This window comes from Sparus aurata, chromosome 15 (genome assembly GCF_900880675.1).
Source record: "Sparus aurata chromosome 15, fSpaAur1.1, whole genome shotgun sequence".
Lineage (NCBI taxonomy): Eukaryota > Metazoa > Chordata > Actinopteri > Spariformes > Sparidae > Sparus > Sparus aurata.
The window spans coordinates 3,135,551-3,157,897 of NC_044201.1; the positions used below are offsets into that span (position 1 = coordinate 3,135,551).

Genomic DNA, 22,347 nt, shown 5'->3' on the forward strand with positions numbered 1-22,347 from the left:
TCCGAACCACAGTCCCTTGGCACATGCCTCCCAGAGGATTCGGCAAATCAAATAATTTGATTTAAAATGATTTCTTACTCTAATAGCAAAAGGCTCCAGAGCAAATGCAGATAACAGCCTCAGAGGGCAACCTTGCTGCAGGAATGTTGTCTGAGGCCATCGCAGAGGCATGAAGCATTTCGACCCAGGAAGCAAAGTTATCACGGGCGCTCTTATAAGTGAAACTGAGCAAATCTTGGATCCTAAAGAAACTGGGAAACTGCAGGCTCATCTAGCAAAGCATACATTTTATTCAAATAGCACCAATTCACAACAAAAATTATATCTTGAAACCTTTAAATTGGAGCAGAGAACCAACATTTCCCTGAATTAGCAAGCGCCTGGGCACAGTGGCAAGAAACAACTACCTTTTAACAGGCAAAAACCTCCGAGCACACGCCAACTCAAGGCAGACAGCCATCTGCATAGACCGGTTGGGTTGAAAGAGAGAGAGAGAGAGACAGAAAGACAGAGAGATGGAGAAAGAGGTAGGTGCAATAATATTTTATAACAATTACCATATGAATTTTAATAATTAAAATTGAAATATAAAGTGTTAAGGTGAAATTATTATTAGAATAAAAACTGGAAAGGGCAGGCAATGTCAGTGCTTTAACGAGCAGAAGAGCAGACTGCTGAGCTGAGACAACTCAGAGTAAAGAGGGCCGGCAGCAGAAGGTAGGATACATAATGTGCCCATTTCCTCTTTACTCACTATATTCAACTAGTGTAAATGTAGTTGCAGGAATATGTCTAAGTCAGACAAATGTGCTTATATTTTCCCTTGGCAAATAAATGTGTTATGTACGGAAGAGGATTAGGGCCACACATGAATTTTTTTTGTAGTTCTGACTTTAAAGTCAGAATTCTGAGATTAAAGTCAGAATTCTGAGAAAAAAGTCAGAATTCTGAGAAAAAAGTCAGAATTCTGAGATTAAAGTCAGAATTCTGACTTTTTTCTCAGAATTCTGAGATTAAAGTCAGAATTCTGACTTTTTTCTCAGAATTCTGAGATTAAAGTCAGAATTCTGACTTTAAAGTCAGAATTCTGAGATTAAAGTCAGAATTCTGACTTTAATCTCAGAATTCTGAGAAAAAAGTCAGAATTCTGACTTTAATCTCAGAATTCTGAGATTAAAGTCAGAATTCTGAGAAAAAAGTCAGAATTCTGAGAATAAAGTCAGAAGTCTGCACATGTAAATTTTTTTTGAGTTCTGACTTTAATCTCAGAATTCTGAGAAAAAAGTCAGAATTCTGACTTTTTTCTCAGAATTCTGAGAATTCTGAGAATTCTCAGAATTCTGAGAAAAAAGTCAGAATTCTGACTTTTTTCTCAGAATTCTGAGATTAAAGTCAGAATTCTGAGATTAAAGTCAGAATTCTGACTTTTTTCTCAGAATTCTGAGAAAAAAGTCAGAATTCTGACTTTAATCTCAGAATTCTGAGAAAAAAGTCAGAATTCTGAGAAAAAAGTCAGAATTCTGAGATTAAAGTCAGAATTCTGAGAAAAAAGTCAGAATTCTGACTTTAATCTCAGAATTCTGAGAAAAAAGTCAGAATTCTGACTTTAATCTCAGAATTCTGACTTTTTTCTCAGAATTCTGACTTTTTTCACAGAATTCTGACTTTAAAGTCAGAACTAAAAAAAAAATTCACATGTGGCCCTAATCCTCTTCCTCTTGCTGTCACACAGACAAATATCAACACCAGTGGACGTCCTTTCATATAAAAAAAAAAAAACCTATGCTAAGCATCTCTGTCGTGATATGGTGCCATTTAGCACTGTAGATTTGATCTCTGCCTCTCTCCTCTGCTGCACTTCTTAAACACTGAAGTCAACATTGTTTCGTGTGGAAAAGGGTATGTGAGCTGACAGGGGTGTCAAGGTGCATTCAAGTGCACCTCAGAAACTCAGAAATGTATTTTAGAATGGCCAAAGAACATTGTTAAAAATAAAACATTCTCACTTTGTTTAGCATCTGCAATGACTCTCTTGTTCTTTCATTACAGCACATTTGATGAATGCTTAAATATTAACAATATCCCATACATTTCTAACTTGGCATATATTAAAACGTGATATCAACATTGTTATTAAAAAAACTCAACGATATTCTTGACCAACAGGTCCCCAGGTAGGAGGCTTATATGGGAGAGAGTGATCTCTTACACTTGTTGGTGTCAGTCCACACACAGCAGGATTGTGGATCAGCTGGAGAGCCTTTACAGACTTATTGTGGCAGCCTGATAAGGGAACAATCAATAATAATCCAGCCTGGAGCTAACAAACATGTGGACACATTTTCTGAAACAGGATGTTCCATAGGTGGAGAAATCCTGATCAAGGGTAAGTCCCAGATTCCTTACTATGGTGCTGGAGGCCAGAGTAATGCCACTCACAATAGCTTTTTCATTAGATACTGTCTCTAAGAGGTCCAGAGCTTAGCACAATAACACTGTTTTGTCTGCTGAAGTTTAACTGATAAGTGTCATCTGCCTGATGAATATAATTGTGTAGAGTTTATCAACTCGATATCTTTGTGATATTTATACAGAGCATTTCTTCTGAATCTTAGCCCAAAATTGCCCCTAATAGCTCTTCCATCAGTGTGTAAGAATGGCTTAGCATGTAAACACTGCACAGTGCTTTGGAGAGGAAGCGCTATATTGTTCCTGATGAGCGCCATTCTGCCATTAGTGTATGAATGTGTGTCGCACAGTTTCAAGACTGTTGCAATTCTACTAGTCAGAAATGTAGTGTAGTTAGTCACCCTGGAGTACATGTCTACCTCCTCACTGCAGCAATGATAAATGGTTATAATCAACCAGGCCAGCAAAAACAAGATTTTCAGCAGGTGATAAGTTACTATAACATTAATAGCTATCACATTAACTCAGAGGAAGCCGGTAGGCCTGCAGAGTCCCTAGAGAATGCAGAAGTAGAGTAGCCTTTGGCCTCGTACTGAAGAAAGGCAGCAAACTTTCTATATAGTAACAAGTCCAGATTAAAAATGGTTCACTTTGTCATAAAAGCATGAAACTTGTACATTTTGAGGCCCTGAATATTTCTCAGCTATGGAGCCATCACAAAAATCCTTCATGGAGGCCGTGATGCACTTTCCACCATTACTGAAGTGTGTATTTTGCGTCATATCTCCTGAACCAAACATTATAACAAAGAAAATGTGATGTCTACCCCGACGTTTTGATGGTCAAGTATTAGAATTCTATATACCACAATAAAAAAAAGTCACAACGGCCACAATGTCCATTAACAAGTTGACACGAGTACTTGTTTCTACATTATTACATGAGTACTGAGTAATCCTGCCTTCATTTTTATATCAATGAGTCAGTTATGGCAGAAAGTAAAATGGCCGTTTGGCTTGGCATGACACTTGTACACCTACCAAGTTTCATGCTTTTATGAAAAAGTGAATGTTCACCTCAAATTTTGCACATTTTCACCTGGACTGAACTAGACACAATACCTAAATATAATACACATTCTTAAAGCTCTTCCCGTGATGAATTAAGGTCAACTTATAATTACAATATTTTTCAGTTCTTACACAACAGAAAAAAAGCAAGTGTTCCAAGTTTTACATATTTTAATATTAGATGCCAAACAGACATGTTTACCTTCCAGCGTGGTTGCACAGATATAAAAACATAATTACAAAGTGAGTCCTTGAATTCTTAATTTCAAGTCTGATTTACTCTTATTCTCAGTTGTCCGATGTTAAAGGTTCACCATGTAACTTTTTCAGCCTGTGCTATTCAGAAAAATGACCATGGAAGTGGACAGCAGAATGTGCTTATGGTGACCCGTACCGACACTTGTTGACTCCTTTTCTTGCACTGTAGGACTTATAGATGGGCCAAGATGTCTTTCTTCCTCTCCAGCCACATCTCAAAATACAAGCCATTTTTTCACTTATGTCAACAGATCAAATGTAAACATAACTTTAACCTTCATGTAAAGCTTCTGTTAGCTCTTGCAAACTGTTATTCCATGTAGCAAGAACTCTATCTCTTTTTCATGTACAGGCCTGTAAAAAGTTTCATAGTGTACCTTTAAACGCTTGATTTAAAAGGTATTCAATTATATTCAAGGCTCCTGAATGGCTTAAGAGTTTGTCTGTCTCTGATTACTCTTTACAAATGAGGGGCCTTCAGACCCACAGCTGCCGGTGTTTCTTAGGTGGATGCCTGTTGTAACTGATCACGCAGCCTTCCACTCAGCTCCTGTATCTCTGTGATGAGCTGCTCCAGAGCAGTGGCACATTCCTGCAGCTCAGCGTGGATCTGACCCGTGGCCACATCGGTGTGCTTTTGCTGGAACAGAAAACATGATGTTACATTAATTTAATGCAATGAAGGATCACATTAACGTCATAATTATTTAACTCATTACCAGTCGATGATTTTGATATTATGTGGTCCAAGTCAAACAAGGAATACTAGGCTGCCTTGACTGGTCAGTGTTTCATAGAACATGAACCAGTGAGTTGAATAGTATAGTGAGAAATCAGCTTAATTCTCTAGGGTACAAAAGACAAGATCGGCCATTTATCAAGTATTGTAAACTTAAGTCAAGCAACACTGTGCCATTTTCTGTAGAAACATAATCCATTCTGAAGAAAGCATTAGTATTCAACAGTCTTTTGTAGCGTTTCTGCATTTCACTATGAGGTTTAATGGTTTTCTGGAATTACATTTTGTAATAATAATTGTTACAATTCAAATTTGTTCAAGGATAATTTATTCATCATTTCCAAACACTAGTGTTGCAAAACAAAACTTGCTTTGTTTTGTTTTTCTGTGATGTACCACAAAGGCACTCAAACCATTCTATATAGTGGAGTGTGGAGGATGAATTGAGGACTGCAGCGGGAAAAGTTAAGCTGCCCTGTAGTTTGGTGGTACAGCAGCAGACACTTCTGTATCTTCTGCTCGATGGCAGCAGGGTGAACAGACTGTGGCTGGGATGTGTGATGTCTTTTATGATCATTTGCAGACGGTGCAAACATCTCACTTCACTGATATCACTTGGGTACCAATGATGCTCTGAGTCAGGGGTTAGCAAATGTTACTTAAAGAGCCATTCTTGCTCCCCTCCCTTCTCAAAATGAATCCTCCCTGTGTTTGTGAAAATGAATAAAATAAAAATGTGCCTACTTTTATCATGAATTAACTGTACAGTAGCAATTAAAGTAAAAAAAAAAACTAAAAAAAACACAGGCTAGTTTGTGTTTATTTTTGTCTAAAATCCATCTCAATGTGAAATAATCCTTTTTATTTTTTCCTCAGCCACGTAAAGCGTTCAGCCCTCAGGCCTTAGCATTAAGCTCAACAATATCAGTTCAGGGCAGGGACGGACTGGCCATTGGGCAATGTGGGCAAATGCCACTGCAGGGACGGACCGACTGGCGACCGCATCACAAACAAATAAATAAATAGCGGAGCGGCTGCATCAATAGGCGGCCGCGGCCGCAAATGAATAAATAGGCTAAATAAATAAATAAATAAATATAGCGGGGCGGCTGCGTCAAAAGGCGGCCGCTACTCCATAAATAAATGGCAAGCGATCCTCATGGGCCATTCGGGCCGGCCGACAAATCACAGAGCGGTCCCAAGCTCATTTCTCCTGGCTGTTTCGAGCGTCAATAAAGTTTTTAAACTAAAGGGATACCCAATTTCCCGTGATCCTATACACTTCTTCAAAAATAATCTAATCACTATTTATATGCCACATACAAGTCTCTATATCACAGTCATGGTTACCTTCTACAGTCACAAACTTTTATATCATTCTGTATTGTTTTGTAGCGAAATGTCTTATTCAGATGTTCAAAAACGTGCATGGTTTGAAATAAAACAAATCTACCTGCATTTTTTTATTTGAATAGTTGTTTGCAAAAGTTAAAATGAAGCAATGCCTTCTGGGAATTTCAAGACTGAATCGAGTGGACCGTCTGAGTATGGTGGTTGGAAGTTGGAAGTTGACTGAGTTTAAGCTAGCAAAAAAATGAATTGAGGTATCAAGCGACACAAGGTGGGAGCGGAGAAAAAGAGTAATCTCAGAGAGCACTGTTGGTTGACGGTGAAAAATGCTGCAAACCAACTGATTTGTTTTTAAAATCAAGTGCAGCTTCAGCTAACACTAGTGCTAATACTGCTAGCACCAGCACACCAGGGAGAAAGACAGGACAGTGAGGAATATGAGCAAGAGGAGGATGAAGAGGTAGACATGGATGACTGCGTGACGGTAAGACACGTTTGTATTATGGAGCGGCTGGCTCTGATGATTTATAAATGTGTTTTATGTATTGGGGTGTAGTTGTTTATAGCTTAGGAATTTACGTTTACTATCACCGGGGCTATCAAAAGTGCCTGTTCTTTACGTGCGTTAAAAATTGCGCTTGCGCATGGGCGCGCGCACCCCCCTTCCTTGGGCCGCTGGTGGGTGAAAATGCCAGGGCCGTTTTTTGTTCCCAGTCCGTCACTGGTTCAGGGTCATTCAATTCACCGACAAAATCAAAACTTGCTGGAACATGCAGTCTCCTGTGTGTAGGCTACACATTTTCACAATCCATAAATGTACTCTAGGCTTACAGCAGTGTGTATAAAAGTAACCATTAACATTTGCAAGGCGAAAAAATGGGCCGTTTGAAACCAGATTTAGAATAATATCTCATTTTAAATTAACACCAGGATTTGACTGTTGTGATATCATTACTATAAAGTTATTTACCACATTGTCCATATCATATTTTTTTAAATTATCATCAGCAACAAAATACTGAGGAAAACATAGGTAACAGCCCTTTCTAATAATACTATTTAATATACTCCACATTCATTTAACATAATTTTTATTATCATCTAATACAATCTCATACAAGTCCTTCCTACATCTCCTTATAATATTAGCCCACTTATTCTTATATATTTTGTATTCATTTTCTGCCTCTTTAGTTCTCTGTTTTGAAATCTTTGACTTCTCTGCAATATTGTTTTATGAGTCAATCTGAATCATATAAAGATCTGAATATTCTTCAGAACATTTCATATGCACTACCAATATCCTTTTCCCTATATAATATTTACCAATTTTGTGCCAGTAAATCGTGTTTTAGTATGTTCATTAATTCCTCTGTACTCGTTCGTCTGTATTCTGGTTTCTTATCCAGGTGATCTTTTTTGTGATTAATGTCAGACTGTGAAAACTGATAGATGGTCACTGATATTGTTGAATAATAGTCCGCTCACTGTGTGGTTTTCTATGTCATTATTGAAAATGTTATTTATTGAAGTGGCACAGTGTGATGTTTCTGTTTGCGCTGGAAATGGTCATTTCTGGAAATAGGCTGATACTGTACATTGTGATGATGAATTCTTCAGTCATTTTTTGTTTTGGATTCAACAGGTCACTAATAAAATCCTCACACACACTTTCTAACTTCTTTTTATGAAACATTTCCTCCATCCAGTGTGTGTGTGTGTGTGTGTATGTATATATGTGTGTGTGTGTGTATATATATATATATATATATATATATGTGTATATATATATATATATGTATATATATATATATATATATATATATATATATATATATATATATATATATATATATATATATATATATATATATATATATATATATATATATACATATAAATAGATATAGATATAGATATAGATATATTTAGATATAGATATATAGATATATACACATACATACATACATACATACATACATATATATGTATGTATGTTTCTCCTCCTGAGATGTGGCAGCATGACCCACTGTTGCTATCATTAGCTGTATTCTGTGACTGATGGTAGTACTGCACACTGTTAACTGTCGCTGTCTACTGAAATCATGTACCGATTTAAACCATACTACACGCTGTCTGCTGTCTACTGACAGCTGTTGTACAGTGCACCCTGTTGAGTTAATCTAACTTTTGAGTTTGTTATCATTAGTTAACATTTGTCTGATTGTTAATCACATGTGGGATTTTATACACTGATTATTAAGAGGAAGCAGAAGACACGGTCAGGGACATCAAATTAAGAGAGGTCCAATGCAGACACATCCAGCTCAGAGAGAGCCTGCTCATGGAAATCTAGATAGTGGTTCCCAACCTTTTTTCCTTGAAGCCCCCCTTGCCTGTGTCGAAGACAAGCCAGGCCCCCCCAATTCCAGCAACTGCATTATTAACAAGTAAAAAGGCAGAAGAAATCTATTGCCTTTAATTTATGTTCTGTTGCCAACAGCACTTCTATATATTCTGTTTTGTGTGGAATTATGGAGGGCGTCAGATATGTCTTCAACTTTTGTTGCCAAATGTACGGTCAATATTTCTTCACAGATACTGAAGCAGTTCTGTTTACACTAAATATGCAAGAAGAGAGCAATAAAACTCTGTCAAGTCTTAGTGCCATGAGTCATGGGGAAGGTAATGGACACAGTCCAGCAGTGGACTCGTGTTTGATAATAATAATAACAATAATAACAACAATTATATAACAGTACATGTGGGCTTTACCTTTGCCTTAGTGGCCAGACTTCTGAGGCTGAGACGGACTGAGGATAGCATCTGAAGAGCTTCTCCTGGATTCCTTTTCTTCTTACTGCAACTGATGGCCACTGAAATACCAAGAAAGAAATTCAGAGAAATTCAGAGAATGGATATCATATGGATTGTAAAAAAAATAAAAGAATTAAAAAGATTAAAAATATGAACTTCTGACACTGTTCATCTTCACCATTTATATTGTACTCTCCAAAACCTATCTACAAAAAATTGAGAGCCTGACACACCATATTTCTCCACGCTTCAGAGCTTTATTGTTCTCCAAGACTTTTAAAAAGACACAAATCAGTCACGTTGTAGCATTAGGTGACATGTTCCTTCATTGACATTTAGTTTATTTTGAGTCAATCCCACATGCACCTTTTGTGTTTCCTTATTAAAGACTATGAACCAAAGTCCTTTCAAGTAGCTCACTAGCTTACTTTTGATCGATTGGTTTTAAACAAATATAAACCTGCATCTAACCCTCCATTTTTCTCTTAAGATCTTTGAGAAAACAATCACCTTTCACTCCATCATAGCACAGAAATAGTATGGTCAATGTAACAAATGATCTTCTTTATGCATCTGATGAAGGACTTGTCTCTGTAGTTGTCTAGTTAGATCTCAGTGCTGCATTTGACACCATTGACCATAACATCCTAGAGCTGTGTGATATTGCGATATATATCATAGTGCGATATAAAAATGTCTACCGTAGGATATAACCCTCTGTTGTTTATAATGTCATTTTAACGTGTAGGCTACTTGTTTAGAACACTACGGTTCAACGTCGAATGACCGTTCAATATACAAATTTTGAGTTCAAAACAAGTTCATTGTATGAAGACGAATGTAACTGCAGCAACATTTCTGCTTTGTGGTAGCATTTTTACGTTACCCGCAAGGACTCATTTACAGCACTGGTCGCTCGGGAGTAAATAGAGGCAAAGCAGCTTGGTGGAGACGGAGGAGAGCGCAATGGAAGACGAAAATAACATTACTAGTAACTAGGGATGGATATCGTTAGGATTTTATTGATACCAATATCGATACCGATACTCCTCATCGGTACCGATACTTATCGATAATCTTATTGATACTACAACATGTAATTTTGTGTAAAAAAAATAGACTTTACCAGATGTTAAAAGATTCAACCTTCTTTTTATTACCACAAGGTAATAATAAAGGACAGAAGCTATGCAATTACAAATACTCCGGAACAGATAACCAGGACCAGATATAAAAATCTGGCGGATGCCGGAGCACGACGCAGCAATTCAGCTGAATTTAGCATGGAGCAGACAGGAAGTCAAGAGCCGAAATGACAAACAGCATCCGGTTAATTTTCAAGATAAAACATTCTGTGTTGACACCAGCACACAAATCTCAAAAAAGAGACAAACACAAGCTCTTCTGCTAATCCTTCGGTCAGGAACACTTCGTGTCGTTGTTTTTAATAACACAGACCTATAACTGCGGTCGCGAGTGATTATGTGATTATCGCGGAAACTCCTCAGCCTTGTGAGCCAGCTGTCTACCCTACCGCCGTGGCGGACTCAAAACGCAGCAGTATCCTGTGGAAATTCGGGGTAAGCATCATCACCAAACACTTGGCATGGTATAAAGCTAAAGGAGGGCGTCGTGTTTGATTGCTATATCTCTCTAAAAAAGCAAGGAATCTCTGTCTGTCTGTGTGTGTGTGTTTGCCTCAAATGTCTATGGGATCAGGATCAGACTGACCTGAGAGTTTTCACATGGCTGCTGCGTGGGTGTGCAAAGTTGCATTTGTTTGGACTGCAATGATACCATTCATAATTTATTTCAGAAATGCTTTATGAATTCTGCTAGCATTGCTAACCATAGCCACCACAGTCACGTGCGCACCAGAGCCAATCACTGCATACCGTAGCCACGTGCGCACCAGAGCCAATCACTGCAGAACCCCCACCTTAAGAAACAAGTGGATTTATACCTGCAGCAGCGCGAGCTGGACCGGGATTTTGCCGGCGGATCGGTCCTGTTCTGTTCTGTGCATCTAAACTGACTCTTGTGGATTAATGAGACTAAAAGAGTCCGGACCGAGTCTGTTCGGGTCTGAGGAGATCCGGAGACGCGCAGACATCAAAGTGGAATCGGAATCTGTGGATGTTCGTGTGTAGCTAGCTGCTAGCCCACCCACATGGCCCACCTCCCGAGTCGACGGACCGGACGCACCGGCACGTCCAAAACCGGACTTAGGGTAAATAATGTCCACTACGCTTTTTCGCGAACATTGCCGTCACATTTGCTTTGTGTCTGGTGTAGGAAGAAACGGTAAAAATGGGCTTTTGTCACGATAGTGTTCCCAAGCAGCAAGTTTGGTTGTTGAGGAACAGGATGTTGTGTGAGGGACGCCGGCAGTGATACAGACAGTGACAGAGATAGCGAGTTTTGAGAGTTGAGATATTTGTGACATATAGCGTGTTTGGAGTGTATAGTTAGTGTGCCATGTAGTGTTTGGTGTAGTGTGTTTATTGTTTAGTGGAGTTGTTTTTTTGTGTTGTAAGTCAAAACAAGGAGGAGACTGTTGAATGTGGAGCAGGCAGGAATGAGCTGAGGAGCCTACGGCGTTGCCTGCATTTAAATGTAAATAGTTACATAGAACTTTGTAAATTTCAAAAACTTATGAACAAATTTAGCAAACAACAATTAATATTTGCATTATAACTAATGCAATTGGTTCATTAAACTGTTTGTGGTTTTTACAGTAAAAAATCTAACTTTTTCCTACTCTGACTTTGTTATTTTGTGATTTTAGGTCCATAGTGTTAATATAATATGTCAAAATGAAAAAAATAACTGAACAGTCACATGTGAGGTTGTGCTGAAAATAATGACACCAAACAAGGCAAGGTAAATAATTTTTAAGGTGAAATATAATGGTATAATCAAAAGTAGTCAAAAACAGCCAATTATATCCCTGACATCCCACCTTCAAATATCCATGATTTGGCCATCTATAAAAAAAAATAGTAACTTAACCTCACATTTTTCTATAGGAATTCTTGCTTCCTACAGGCAATGCACTAGTCAAAGTAAAGTTAGCAGCCCAGCTAATGCTAAAGACTGCAGCGCCAAAGCATTGGCACCTGGTTTCGTCACAGAGTTTTTTGTTAAGTTTGTAGTCATTACAGTTGGGTGGACATTCAAAAGCCGACAAAAAGTCATTAAAAAAAAGAAAAATGAAAAAAAAAAAAAGTACCGATAATAGATAATAGTACCATGGTACGGACCCAATTAGGAGCCGGTACCAAAAAGTATCAGTCCTCGGTATACCAGTGGGGAACCTTCAGGGCCTTCTACGCCTTCAGAGAAGTCCGAGCAGCGAATCTATTTAGAGTGGTGAGAGCGGTTGATTTAAATGGCGGAAGACGAGAGTGACGTTGTGGCTAGCTTGATAGCATCGCCTTTTTCAAGGCGGGCCTTCACAGAAAAACTTGAAATAATAAAAAACGGAAGACCAACTCCAGAGCTGGAATTAAAAGAAAGAAAGTGGAAAGGCATTTCAAGACCGAAAATGATCAGCGGTATCCGTGGATGACTGGCTGTAAGGAAACAAACAGGCTGTACTGCTGGAGTTGTTTACTTTTTACAACTGACAAGTCATCCACCTGGGTCAGCGGCGGATTTGTCAGCCTTACAAATCTGACAAAGTCAGCCCATCGACATCAAGATTCTGCGGCACACCTGCAAGCGATGGTCAATTTGAAAACTTTTGGGGACACAAGAATTGATCTTCAGCTAGATGAGCAGCGCCGGAATCATACTACGGCCCACAACAACAAGGTCAGGCAGAACAGAGAAATCCTGAAACGTCTCATCAATGTCGTCACATTTCTTGGAAAACAAGAGCTGGCATTTCGAGGACATGATGAGAGTAAAGATTCTGAAAACAAGGGGAACTACTTGGAGCTTCTGGAGTTTTTGGCGGGGTATGACAGCCCTCTGCGCTGTCATCTGGATTCGGCCACTGTTTTCATCGGCACCTCCAGCAAAATTCAGAATGACCTGATTCAATCGGTGGCAGATGTAATGACCGAAGCAATGAGGGAGGAGGTGAGGAACACACCTTTTGTCTCCGTTATGGTAGACGAGACAACTGACGTAAGTAACTCTGCTCAGATGTCATATGTCCTGCGTTACACCACTGACGGTGGTGTCAAGGAGCGCTTTTTCCAGTTTGGTGATGTCAGTGGTGATAAGCGCGCAGAGGCCATAGCTCGTCAAGTTTTGGAGTTTCTGGAGGACTGTGCCTGCACCAATAAAGTAATTGCCCAGTGTTACGATGGAGCTGCAGTCATGGCCTCTGGACTGAATGGGGTGCAAGCTAAAATAAAGGAAAAAATACCACAAACTCTCTTCGTTCACTGTTATGCGCACTCTCTGAACCTCGTCATGTCTCAAAGTGCTGCCAAAATCAAAGAGTGCAACATTTTTTTCTCCCACCTAAGTGGCCTCGCAGCCTTTTTTACAAGGTCAGCCAAACGCACGAAACTCATGGATGAAATATGCCAGCGAAGACTGCCCAGAGTGACTCCAACACGGTGGAACTTCTCATCACGTTTGGTTTGCACTGTGTATGAGCGGAGAGAAGAACTCTTGGAGCTCTTTGAATTCATTTTTGACAACCACAATGATTTTGATGCTGATGCTGTACACAGCGCTGATGGATACACTGCACTGCTGACGGACTTCGAGTTCTGCTTTCTCCTCGCCACATTCAACTCCGTGTTTGCCTACTCCGACGTGCTCTTTGGGATCTTGCAGAATAAGGAGTGTGACATGCAGTTCTGTTTGTCCAGCATCGAGGACTTTTGCAGCACCACAGAGAGAGAAAAGGCAAAATTTGACTCCATCTATGAGGACACTGTGTGCGAAGTTGGGGTTCCCAGCGGGCGCAGGGCACGGAGAGTCGGAGATGTGCGCGCAGCGTACCAGCGGCTGCACAGTGAAATCCTGGACAACATCCTCACTCAGCTGAGGAACAGGTTCAAGGATCATGAAAAACTCATGTTCCTTGCCCTTCTGGACCCCAAGAAGTTTACCTCATACAGAGAAAACTTCCCCAGCTCTGAGTTCCAGAGCCTCACGGAAAGCTACGGGCTGCATTTTGACCTCCCCAGGCTCAAGACTGAACTGACGGTCATGTACAACATGGCAAACTTTGAGGCAAGGAGCTCACCAGATCTGCTGCACTTTCTGACTCTTAAAGAGCTGACTGAGAGCATGCCGCAGCTGTATCACCTCACCTGCCTGGTGCTGACCATCCCCGTGTCCACCTCCTCCGTGGAGCGGTCTTTCTCGGCTCTGAAGCGCATCAAGACGCACGCTAGGAACAGTACTGGACAGGACCGCCTGGGAGCTTTGGCACTGATGTCCATAGAGAAAGGACTTCTTTTGGAGCTCAAATCAAAGGACAAACTTTATGACGCCGCCATCGCCCACTTCACAAAGAGAGACCGACGAATGGACTTCGTGTTTATTTAAGGTAGGCCTCTGTTATAATACACCTTGATTATTATTTCAAGGGATTAAGATTACTGGCCAAGTGGACATTTGGGAATTTGTATTTATTGCGGAGGTTGTCCCAGCGCAAATTGCCTTGAATTCAGTATGTGATCAATCAATCAATCAATCAATATAGGTATCAAACGTATCATAAGTGTGTGGTTGGATTTTTCAGAGGGTTTTTATTCTCCTCATGTTCACTTGTCTGTCCCTTTCCCTGTGGAGAATTAAGGAGGTATAGTAGTAAAAATTGTGACTTCAATTTATTTGACATCGGTATTCATTGCGCTATGCGTAATTGCGCATGGAGAGGCATTTGCACTTCATTGCAACTTTAAAAAATAGTCTTTGTATTACAAGCTTTGTGTAACTTTTGAAATTGTATTGTAGATTGATGATGCTAATGAATTTATATGTGAATGATTTGTAATGCGCCGTGATTTCATAGCGCTGTCCATGGTGATGAAATGAGCCTCAGTGTCTGTGTCCGCAGCGTCACGGGGTGACATTCTGGGTGACCTTTTATATTTCCAGATTTTCCGAAGTTAATGTTGAGAATGTTTCTTGTTGCGGAGAATGTTATTGACGTTATGGTCTATTTGTTTTCATCCTTGTCATCGTTAATTAAATTTGCACTTGTTAAACCCTTTTAATTCATTGTACTGTTGCTTTTTTCCGCGATGATTTTTTTTCTTAATTATTATTTATTTGAGGTGAAGGCCCAGCTGTAGTGCTCACGGTTCGCCACTGCGGTATACATCCCTCCTAGTAACGTTTCGTCATCATATTATGTCGTTATCGGGATATAAAATTATCCATATCAAGATACAAAATTTTGTCCATATCGTACAGCACTATAATATCCTATTACAAAGACTACAAAATCAAATTGGCATTAAATGCTGTGCACTGAGCTGGGTTAAGACCTATTTATCAAATCAATCTCAGTTTATAAAAGTTGATAATGCTCTACATATACTGGGGTAAGATACTGAGTTCCACAAGATTCTGTGGTTGAACCAATAATTTTCACTGTGTATGTTTCTACTAAGTAATATTACAAGTAAGCACTAATAAGGTTATGTTTTCATATATTTTCAATGTTATGCAGATGATACTGACTTATACATGAATAAGCCAGCAAACTAAACCTCAGGTCTGTCAGGTTATTGTGTTGGGCCCTAAACATCTACGAGTCATATTATGTAATTGGATCGCATTACTGTGGTCTTCAGCACTGCTATACAGAAGTGGGAATTATCTTTAATAAGGGTATGTCCTTTGACTCCAAAGCAATCCATTCCATTTTTCCTCCCACTTCTGCTCATCCTTCATTTCTTTCACATTGTCTGGGTTAGGGTTAACCCTGAGAAAGTTGGTTGGCTAAAGTACAAAAAAATAATGCTCATGCCTTGTTTGCTACTGTCGACAGGTTAACAAACCCTCCTGTGCCAGTAGCAGCTGAACATCTGTCTACCAGGGCCTGTAATGAATTTGCATCATTCTTCACTGCCAAAATTCAGAACATTAGACAAGCGGTCAGTGCCACTCTACCAGGTACTGGAGGTGTGTTGTCGTTTTGTCCACCTAAACCCAACTCTAATACCCTGACACAATTTGATCCAATTAATGACAAAAACCTTCAAGACATTATACAGCATTTGAAGTCTTCCTCCTGCAGCCTGGATATTTTACCAGCAGGGTTCTTCAAAAAAGTTTCAGACTGCATGATTCCAGACCTGCTACAGATTGTTAACACATCTCTTCTCTCAGGTGTCTTCCCCCAAGCCATTAAGACAGCAGTCATTAAACCACTCCTGAAGAAGAGAACTCTAGACACATTAGTAATGAATAACTATAGGCCCATTTCAAACCTCCCAATTTTAAGTAAAATAATTGAAAAAGCTGTCTTTCAACAGCTGAACAATTACTTAATAACAAATGGCTGTTTTGATGCTTTCCAATCAGGATTTCGACCACATCACAGCACTGAGACGGCCCTCGTTAAGGTCTTCAACGACATTCATTCAAACACAGACAGCGGAAAAATCTCAGTCTTAGTATTACTGGATCTCAGTGCTGCGTTTGACACAGTCGACCATAATATACTACTGGACCGACTGGAAAACTGGGTTGGACTCTCTGGTACAACACTAAAGTGGTTTAAATCTTATCTAAATGAGAGAGGTTACTTTGTGTCTATTGGTGACTACACATCTGAACGGATGAAAATGACAAGCGGAGTACCCCAGGGCTCCATTCTGGGGCCTCTACTATTCAACATTTACATGCTCCCTCTAGCTCAAATAATGGAAAACAATGAAATTTGCTACCATAGTTATGCAGATGACACACAAATTTACATAACCATATCACCAGGGGACTATAATCCCATACATACCCTGAGTAGATGCATTGAACAAATCAATGATTGGATGTGTCAGAGTTTTCTTCAGTTAAACAAAGATAAGACTGAAATAATTGTTTTTGGATCCAAGGAAGAACGACTTAAAGTCTCTGCTCAGCTTCAGTCTGTAATGTTGAAAACTACAGACCAAGTCAGAAACCTTGGTGTGACTGTGGACTCAGACATGAATTTCAGCAGCCATATTAAGACAGTTACAAAGTCAGCCTACTATCACCTTAAGAATATATCCAGGATAAGAGGGCTTATGTCTCGGCAGGATTTGGAGAAACTTGTTCACGCATTTATCTTCAGCAGACTCGACTACTGTAATGGTGTCCTTACAGGACTCCCTCAAAACTCCATCAGACAGCTGCAGCTGATTCAGAACGCTGCTGCTCGAGTCCTAACAAGAACCAAAAAAGTAGATCACATCACTCCAGTTCTTAGATCTTTACACTGGCTTCCTGTCTATCAAAGAATAGATTTCAAAGTCCTGTTGTTGGTTTATAAAGCATTGAATGGTTTCGGGCCAAAATACATTTCTGATCTGCTGCCGCGTTATGAACCATCCAGACCTCTGAGATCGTCAGGTACCGGTCTGCTTTCAGTCCCCAGAGTCAGAAGTAAACATGGAGAAGCAGCTTTCAGTTACTATGCGCCACATATTTGGAACAAACTCCCTGAAAATTGCAGGTCTGCTCCAACACTCACCTCTTTTAAATCAAGACTTAAAACATTTCTTTTTGCCACTGCTTTTAACTGAAGCAATTCAAGTCTTTGAACTGCATTATTACTCTGAGTTTTTTTTTTTTTTTTAATAATGCAATTTTTAATGTCTTTTAAATGAAATGTTTGTCTTTTAATGTAATTTGTGTGTGCCTGTAAAGCACTTTGAGTTGCCTTGTGTCTGAATTGTGCTATACAAATAAACTTGCCTTGCCTTGCCTTACACAAGGGTCAAAAGTTAGGTGGTATATTTTTCTTCTTTTCCCATGGAGGTCTGGTCACCTATCCATCCTGGGTACAGGAGGGACAGCTGACAACTGTGTCAGCGCGCGCACACACGCACACAGAGACAGTGTTTCCTCTTTTTTGCAGATAGTGATCCACAAAACTAAACTTTGGGGGGGAAAAAAATGTCTTTCATTTCCACCTTACCATTACAATTGTCAAGGTAGTCACAATTGTAATAGTAGATTCTGGTAGTTGTGTGTATAGCTAGATAGTGCCCTCACCTTCACCCATATGGATTCCCTCTTTGATCACCACCTTGAAGGGACCAGGTTCATTCTCCCAGCCACCAGCCTGAACTTTGCAGTGTTGAGCCTTGGACAAGAACTGCAGTGTCTGGAAAAACAACATTGTTTTAGATGGCATAAACAGAAGTCAATTTCAGTAATGGCTTTTGATATTTTTACCTTTGGTTAAGTTTCCTTGTACACAAACAATGTTCTCAATGCTCGTGTTCATGTATAGAGACCCTGGTGATACTATGAGCAAAGTTTCATGTTGTGTCCAGCCTTCATAGTGTTTTAAAAACAGCGATTTTGAAAAAAGTGCCTCTTTTGTCGTAAGTTTGCTTTTACACAAAGGTTTGACTCATATACGTTCACAAAACAACAGCCCAGATTGCATTTTGATGAGAGTTTTGCTTTAACTAACTCACATGTACAGATACACACACATTACGGGTTATGCACACAAACACACACGTGATCTTAAGAGCGACCTGTTGGTGACTTATGGTTAATGACCTCCCTATATCATAAGATACTTGTGTCTCCTGATATCTACCTCTTATGACTCAGAGATAGAGGCCTCGTGGTAGCATGACTACCTTTCTGAAACAGAATTGGCGAGAAATCTCTCATCAGTGGTCTAGAGGGGGAGAGAGGGACACAAAAGCTGTTCTTGAAACCTGTGTCTTGCGCTTCTAAGTTTTTGCTAATGAAATCATGTATTACGTAATGATCATCAAACACAGGGAGGACTCATCTAACTTAGGCTTTACCTTGATTTAATGATAGTTACAAGTTATATTGGCACTATCTTCAAGAATCTAGCTAGGATATGATCTAGACCAGTTGCTTTATTTGTACTATGAGGACAGCTTTTTCATGACTTTTTCCACTGTGACAGGCCTCTTACTATCAAGCAAGATAGAGAACACCATGGTTAAGACCTCTCATTTCAGCTCCATCTGCCTGTGTAAACCTTGGCGAAGCTTTGTTTGAAAGTACTTTAATTACTGTGTCTATACAAATAATTTCTGTTCATATTTCATTGTACTGTATTTCAAATTTGTTATAAATTTCATAGCAAACTTTGCATTGCTTAATTTACAGTTTCACACTACTACAAAAAAACCAAAACATTTCAATGGTGCATGATGCAGGCACCTTTGCAAGTTTAACCACCAATGACAACATCAAAATTGGAATAGATGATAATAAAAATGAAGTAGGGAAGGACAGAAATTTTGAAAAAGATGGATGGCTAGAGAGAGACATTTATTCCGCCTACTCTTGGAGAGAATTGGATTTTATCCAGTGTCATGATCACAGACAGGGGCACTTTGTGGGTTTATCATGGTGGCCATATAACATTAGGACTTCAGTAGCAGGTGTGCTAACAAGGCATTGACTGCTGGCTCTAAATTTGTTAACTTCGTGGCGCAGACTTATTAGCTCAGCACAGTCCACATGTTCTCGATTGGTTTCAAGTCAGGACCTGGGAAAGCCATTCCAAAACCTCAATTCTACCCTGATTCAGCCATTCCTTTACCACCTTTGATGTGTGTTTAGGATCATTGTCCTGTTGGAACACCTAACTGCACCAAAGACAAAGAAATTGGATATAATCAATTCATTTTCTTTAGCGCACCAGATCCAGTGGCAGCAAAACAGCCCCACAGTATACCTACCACCATGTTTGACAGTAGGTATGGTGTTCTTGGGGTTAAAGGCCTCACCTTCTTTCCTCCAAACATATTGCTGCTCATTGTGGCCAAACAACTGATGAATAAAGTTTTTGTTTCATCTGACTACAGAGTTTTCCTCCAGAAGTATTTTACTTTTTCCAAGAAATCAGCAGCAAACTTCAGTCGAGCTTTAGGTGGTACAAGGGTTTCTTTCTTGCATGGAAGTCTCGGCTAAGGCAATGCAAAACACACTTGACTGTGGAGACTAACACCTGTCTTACAGCTGCTTCTAATTCAGTGCAGACTTGCTTCTTGGTGGTTTTTGGTCAATCCTTGACCATCTTGAACAACCGATTGAAATACTAGGGTGCCCCAGAAGTTGGAGATTTCATTGCATATCTTGTCACTCGTTCAGATATGATCTTAGTTATTGGTGACATCAACATCCACTTAAATACGCCAAAGTTGAGTAGTGCAAGGGTGGTGACAAATCACCCCTACTACTACTGACGTGTATATGGGTTGAGTGTCAACCTTGCAGACGAAGTTGCCCAAAAAAGTCATGAAAGAAGAGTGTGGGGCTTCAGGAGTGGTGTTGCCCTGGGCTACTTTGGTCCTGGTCGTCAACCTATAACCTATATAGTCGGCTGCATATATGAAAAAAAAACACCTAACCCTGAAAAAATTCTAACAAAAGGTTTCTCAGCTGTTTTTTGTAGTATTGGGTGTCCTTAATAACATACTAAACGTTTACCAAAGTTTGACCACTAGAAATGTGTAATTTTCAAGATGGCGTCCAAGATAGGCAGGAAGCCCTTAAAATAGCATAACTCCTTCATTATTTGACCTAGCCATGTAATCTTGGTGTCTAACCCCATGTTTTCTGGGTCTATGAATCCATTGGACTTGTCTAAATTGCATTGGCATGATTACATACTTAAGGAATACATGATTTTGTGAGATTACTGTAAGGTTTTATCTTTGTTTGGGGTAAACCAGAGATGTAAACGCTTTAGCCTATGTCATGTAACGCCTACTCAATATTTTTTTGACACATAAACTTTTTTTATGCTCTTCACAGACTTGACATTCGATGTAAAAGTTATTGCACCCAAAAGTAACTTAAATTGGAGTTGTATAACTTTGATCATTAACAACTGCGAATTTACCCGAACAGAGGCCTGTGTGTGAACCCTCTGAAATGGTCACTCATTTCAATTTGAATGAGGTAATACATATGTTATGCATCCTCTACAGATGTTTTTGAGTCTGAAGGTGGCATTATATTAAACCCAACAAAACTAAATTCACAATTTTCAGCAATTCAGAAGATGGTGGAGGAGAATACAGCACAAATGTCTTATTCTCAGACAAATGCTTAGTGTCATTTTATGGGGGTGTCAGAGTTAGACCATTAGACAGATTTCTTTTTGTCTTTGTTTTTTGTCATAGATTTTATATACAACAATTAAAGAACCAAAATAATACCCAAACATATATCCTCAAAACACAACAGACACTGACAACAAAAATGAGAAACAAATAAAACAAAGTTGGAAATGACCCACTCACAATAAACTAAAAACTACCACAATAAAACAACAACATAAATTACTACATTCGGATCATACCATTTTTTGCAATGCCTTATATTGACCCAGAACACTTGTAAAGGCAAATTATATATGAGATTGCCAGATTTTTAAAAAGTCTGAGGATCTGCCTTTACTCCTATAATATATACTGTCCAGTGTGAGGTAGCTTGAAAGTTCATTCCACCAGTGCACTATTACTAGGGGTTCGGATTCTTTCTATTTTAAAGTTATACATTTCCTGGCTGCCAACATACCAAGATCTATATACCTACTTTGATGTTTATTCCACTTGTCAGACATACTAGTTCCCAAAAGACATAAACGAGGTAACAATGGAATGGATTCATGTAAACATTGAGATATCAACTGGATAACAGAATTACAAAAAAAGGAGAGTGAGTCACATGATCAAAACATGTGAAAAAATGCTACTTTTTGTTTCTTACAAAGCCAGCAGAGAAATGACATCTCACTGTGCATTTTACGTAGTTTCTTTGGAGTGTAATAAATCCTATGTATCATCTTAAATAAAGCAAGTTTATGCCTTAAATTGTAAGAGCAACTTGCCTACGAACATAAGACCAATCCTTTTCTGAATTTCCATATGAAGATCTTGTTTCCACTTTTGTCTTACATTATCAGTATTTACTACAGAACAATCAATAATAATTGACCTGATATAATTTAGAAATAACTTTCTGCTTGTCCTTCTTCTTATTGTTTAATATAGCATACATTTCTGATGGTGTGGGTTCTTGAAGAGAACCATTTTCAATATTTAATGCATGTTTTATTTGAAAAAATCTAAATAAATGGGAAAGAGGTAATCCATATCTCTATTGCAGCTGAGCAAATTAAAGAAATGTCCCATTATCAAACAGATGACAAAATTCTGGGATACCTTTATCTTACCAAAATTCAAAAGTGTCATCCATACAGCATGTAATACTTGGGTTTTTCCAAATTGGAGAAAAAGGAGAAAGAGAAACCTTTTAGCCAGTTTATGATACAATTTCCAAATGCTGAGGCTGTTTAAAATAACAGGATTCTTGGTAATTTTATCCACTACTTTGAACTCAATGTATGGTAAATGTTCCAAACTGTATGGATAAATATCAAAGGATTCTATTCTTTTCCATGAACATGAAATATTCATTAACCATTGTTTAAACTGGGTAAGCTGAGATGACAGAAAGTAATATTAAAAGTTGGGAAGCTTCAGGCCACCGGACTCATATGGCAAA

The 22,347-nt window shown here is 39.0% G+C and overlaps 1 protein-coding gene across 2 annotated transcripts in view; it reads right to left on the reverse strand.

The window, feature by feature from the left end:
* Positions 1–3,632: 3,632 nt before the first annotated feature.
* The window catches only part of ttc27 (tetratricopeptide repeat domain 27), a 71,624-nt gene continuing 52,909 nt past the window's right edge, over positions 3,633–22,347 (reverse strand). For both annotated transcript variants that reach the window (XM_030442148.1, XM_030442147.1), the window contains 3 exons: positions 17,824–17,935; positions 8,602–8,702; positions 3,633–4,377 (listed from right to left, as the gene is read on the reverse strand). In XM_030442148.1, the coding sequence (XP_030298008.1) occupies positions 4,240–4,377; positions 8,602–8,702; positions 17,824–17,935 (351 nt within the window). In that variant the 3' untranslated portion in view covers positions 3,633–4,239. The remainder of the gene's footprint in view (positions 4,378–8,601; positions 8,703–17,823; positions 17,936–22,347) is intronic.